Below are 4,088 nucleotides of genomic sequence, written 5' to 3' on the forward strand. Positions count from 1 at the left end.
TAAAGCAGTTACCGCTTTCTAAAAAGAATTTCAACTTTTGTCCCAAAAGTAGCTCCAAAATGTTCAAGTCTCCATATTTTTACTGGACTTCCATTTCCGCTTTCCTTCTCAATCTCATTTCACGTTAAGAGGTTATGAATAGCCCAGAATTCAAATGTTTTAATCTTACTAGTGTCCACTTTGTACTATATCTCGTGGGAAAACCAGACTCTTGACCATAACTAATTCATCATCATTTCCATTTCTGCATAACTACTTTTCTTATTCAGGAAAAAGACATGAGGTGGACCTCAATTAGATAGCTTCAATTCTCAAGGAAATGGGCTTTCACAACATTCACTACACCTATCATCAAATACTGGCACCTACTTGTCTTGCAGTGAAAAGAATTGCCCTTTATTCTTAACAAGCAGGCAACAGGATCAAAGAGATCATTCAGGTGAAATAACAAACACATATGAGATAAACCTGTGTAGTTACTTCCTGGAAGCTTGCCATGTATTTTCCTCTCCTTCCTATCTCAAGCTTCAGAAGGGCAAGGACTTTGTTTCATTCATCCCAATACTTGGCACATTAACAGGTGCTCACTTTGTAATTTTTGAATGAACGGATACAGGCTATGTATTTTTACTTTATGGTGAAGATTAATGAGTTAATACACATGAAAATCTTAGAACAGTATCTGATACTAAACACTTAATTATAAAAATGAGATTAAGATTTAGAACAGATATAAGGAGAGAATTTTTAGAAGTTCGCCTTCAACTGACCTTGGAAAAATAAGGAAAACTAGGCTGGCAATAAGGCTATGAGTATAGAAAAGTTCTACAGTCCAATATATGCTAAAATGAATTAACTCCAACTGACATGTATTATTTTATACAAAGAATGATGCTTATTTTAAGTCCACAGTTATAAGATTAAAGGGATGTATAATCAAAGCTTGTCTATCAAATTGAAAGTACCTCTTGACTTATTCAGGTTTGTATTCTTAGGCCCTGGTAGGCACAAGATATTATTCGCTATACTGAATCCATCCTACTATTTAACTGTGTTAATACCACACCAATATAAAAATATGTTAAGACAAATTTAAAACATACATATTTAACTTTATCACATCATCATTTAAAGCTTGATTTTACAAAACATAAAAAAAAATTTTAAGAGTTCTGTATCACAGGAATTTAAACAGTGGCAATATACAGAGCTTTGTCAAGTTATATAAATTAAAATCAAATAATTGGAAATGCTTTCAATATGGAAAATATACAAATGAAATAAATGGCAAAAGGACCTAATAGGAGCAATTTTTCATTACTTACAGATTATCATTAGATAATTTCAGGATCTAAACAAAGATTCTGAATATCTGGACTTCTTATGCTGTATTTTATATTCAAATATCTCCCTACCTATATTCCGAGTCAACGTACTTGCCCAAAAGGTCTGATTTAAGAAGGCATTTAGCTTCATAGCAAAAGTTTTCCATCTACAGTTACCACCTTCAAAGGAACTGACATAACAATGCTGATGTAATCTGCTAGTTCCCTTTTGAACAATGTGCAATAATTTATGTGAACCCTGTATCAAGTCATACAGGTACCAAAAAATGGAATAATTATGCACAGTTCAATAGAAGTATAATGTTAAGTTTTCCCCATCTAAAAATTAACCAATGAAACAAAATGTATCAACTATAGTTGACTTGGTTTCAGGAAAACCACATCTGAGAATTACAAGTACATCACTGTCCTTATCTCATCCTCAGTCATTGACAGGAATTTTGTAGGCCACCATGCTACTTACTTTGTGGATCGTAGTAGTAAACGAACGAAGATGGACTTCCTCAGAATTGGTAATAAACTGCGGTCCCGACTCTTCCCATTTTTCAGGTACAACCAAATCTTTGTCTGTATAAATCAGTAGATCAAATGAACCTAAATTGGGGATAAAATCATTAAAGTACAATTATTTTTTCAAAAGTACAACTACCCTTTCCTGTCTCTTTCACATTTGAACCACCTATAGTGTCAGAAAAGCTAGTTTAGCTTGATCTCTAATCAATTTTATTAACTAACTGCTTTTCCTCAATGGAAATTTTAGTACAGAAATACTGTACTCCTTTCACTTTATTTTATGAAAAACTCGACATTTTTTTCCTTTAAAGAGAAAAACCAATAAAAATATTTGCAGAAAGCATATAATTAATCATGAGACAGCATGAATCTAAGACATAGAAAAGATAACATCTTGGTTCTGTGACCACTGTATCCTACTGCCCAGAATAGCCCCTGGCATATAGTAGTAGTTAGGCTATATCTGATAAGTGAAGGAGTAATCTAAAAAAAGGAAGACACAATTATAGCTATGAGTCTTAATTATATACATAGAAATGTGTCGAAATAAAAATAACGAAAGAAATTACATCAAAATATTCAAGAGTGACTACTATAGAATATCTTCTCCTTTCCTTTTCAGCATTTCTAAAATAAAACTCAAACAGCATTACTTTAGCTTTATAACATTTTTCTTAGTCATGTAACATGACATTGATAAATAAGAAANTTTTTTTTAAATAAAAAAAAGGAAGACGCAATTATAGCTATGAGTCTTAATTATATACATAGAAATGTGTTGAAATAAAAATAACGAAAGAAATTACAATGAAAGGTATAGACTATCTTCTCCTTTCCTTTTCAGCATTTCTAAAATAAAACTCAAACAGCATTACTTTAGCTTTATAACATTTTTCTTAGTCATGTAACATGACATTGATAAATAAGAAAAAACTTAATGAAAGCATTAATTCTCAAAGTAGTAGCCTAGTCTTTTCTACAACAAATTTAAGCCAATGTGAAGTTGTATAATACAAGAAACTTCCAACAGTGGCAGAAATGTCACCGTAGCTGTGATCTGTCTGATCACTGAACGGATTTCATCTTGGATAGCTTTCTGAGACNTTTTTTTTTAAGATTTTTTAAATTTATTTGACAGAGATAGAGACAGCTAGTGAGAGAGGGAACACAAGAAGGGGGAGTGGGAGAGGAAGAAGCAGGCTCCCAGCAGAGGAGCCTGACATGGGGCTCGATCCAGTAATGCTGGGATCATGCCCTGAGCCGAAGGCAGACGGTTAACCGCTGTGCCACCCAGGCGCCCCTTGGATAGCTTTCTGAGACTTTTCTCTGGGTGTACTATCAAAGAAACTAAATTAATTAATTCATCTTAAGTTTTAGCAAGTTACTTAAAACATTCGTGAGATTATTTATCTGATTAAATGCTTCCTAATTCAAACAAGTAATGCATTCAAAAGGAGTTTTCTTTAAATGAATATAAATATATATCCTTAAGAAACCTAGTAGGCACAATATGTATCTCTATTACTTCATTTATCCTTCCAATCATTTTTTAGGGTTGATCTTTGTATCAGGTCATTAAATTAACAGATGACTAGAAAACCTGCCAAGTGCTTCAAGTCAGGAAAGCTTCAGCATGTCTTAAAATAAAGATAAGAAGCAGTATCTCAAAAATTTAATCAGTATGATCATTTTGGCATTTTTAGTAATGCCTAAATGTCTAATTTCCTATGGCCTCAAATAAGATGTTAATCATGTATGGAGTTTTTTTTATAACTAACATTTTCTAAAATAGACCAAAGGCTTCAGGAGCAAACTCCATTTCATTATGAGACATAGTTCTGAGTTTACAGGTAAGCATGCCTAGAACAATGCTAGGAATTAGCATACAACGACTGGCATCTCCCAACCAGAGGCTCTAAAAACTTCAGTTTAAAAAGTGTCTATGGAAGTTTGTAGCATTAAATGAAATACAGTAGAGCTGCACAGTAAGCTAGAAGAAAGCCTAGGATAACACTTCATGGTTAAAAGTACCTTTCAACAATTCATGAAATGGCCCACTTAGGACAGACACCATGTGTAGCTTTACATATAGGGCCATAAATACTAAAGTTTGAAATTTATGGATTTAGCCTAAGGGCAATTATGTTAAAAGTCCATGATAAGCAAAATTCTTTTGTGAGCACAGTTTGTGAGCCAAATCTTTCTCCACAGGATATTAAAGATCAAACC

At 33.0% G+C, this 4,088-nt stretch overlaps 1 protein-coding gene across 1 annotated transcript in view; it reads right to left on the bottom strand.

Moving 5' to 3' along the window:
- Positions 1 to 13: 13 nt before the first annotated feature.
- The window catches only part of LOC117797761 (mitotic spindle assembly checkpoint protein MAD2A-like), a 4,709-nt gene continuing 634 nt past the window's right edge, over positions 14 to 4,088 (bottom strand). The window contains exons 2-4 of the mRNA XM_034650217.1: positions 3,160 to 3,194; positions 2,874 to 2,942; positions 14 to 1,940 (exon numbers count right to left, since the gene is read on the bottom strand). Of these exons, the coding sequence (XP_034506108.1) occupies positions 1,768 to 1,940; positions 2,874 to 2,942; positions 3,160 to 3,194 (277 nt within the window). The 3' untranslated portion in view covers positions 14 to 1,767. The remainder of the gene's footprint in view (positions 1,941 to 2,873; positions 2,943 to 3,159; positions 3,195 to 4,088) is intronic.

Source organism: Ailuropoda melanoleuca, unplaced genomic scaffold (genome assembly GCF_002007445.2).
Source record: "Ailuropoda melanoleuca isolate Jingjing unplaced genomic scaffold, ASM200744v2 unplaced-scaffold12538, whole genome shotgun sequence".
Classification (NCBI taxonomy): Eukaryota; Metazoa; Chordata; class Mammalia; order Carnivora; family Ursidae; genus Ailuropoda; species Ailuropoda melanoleuca.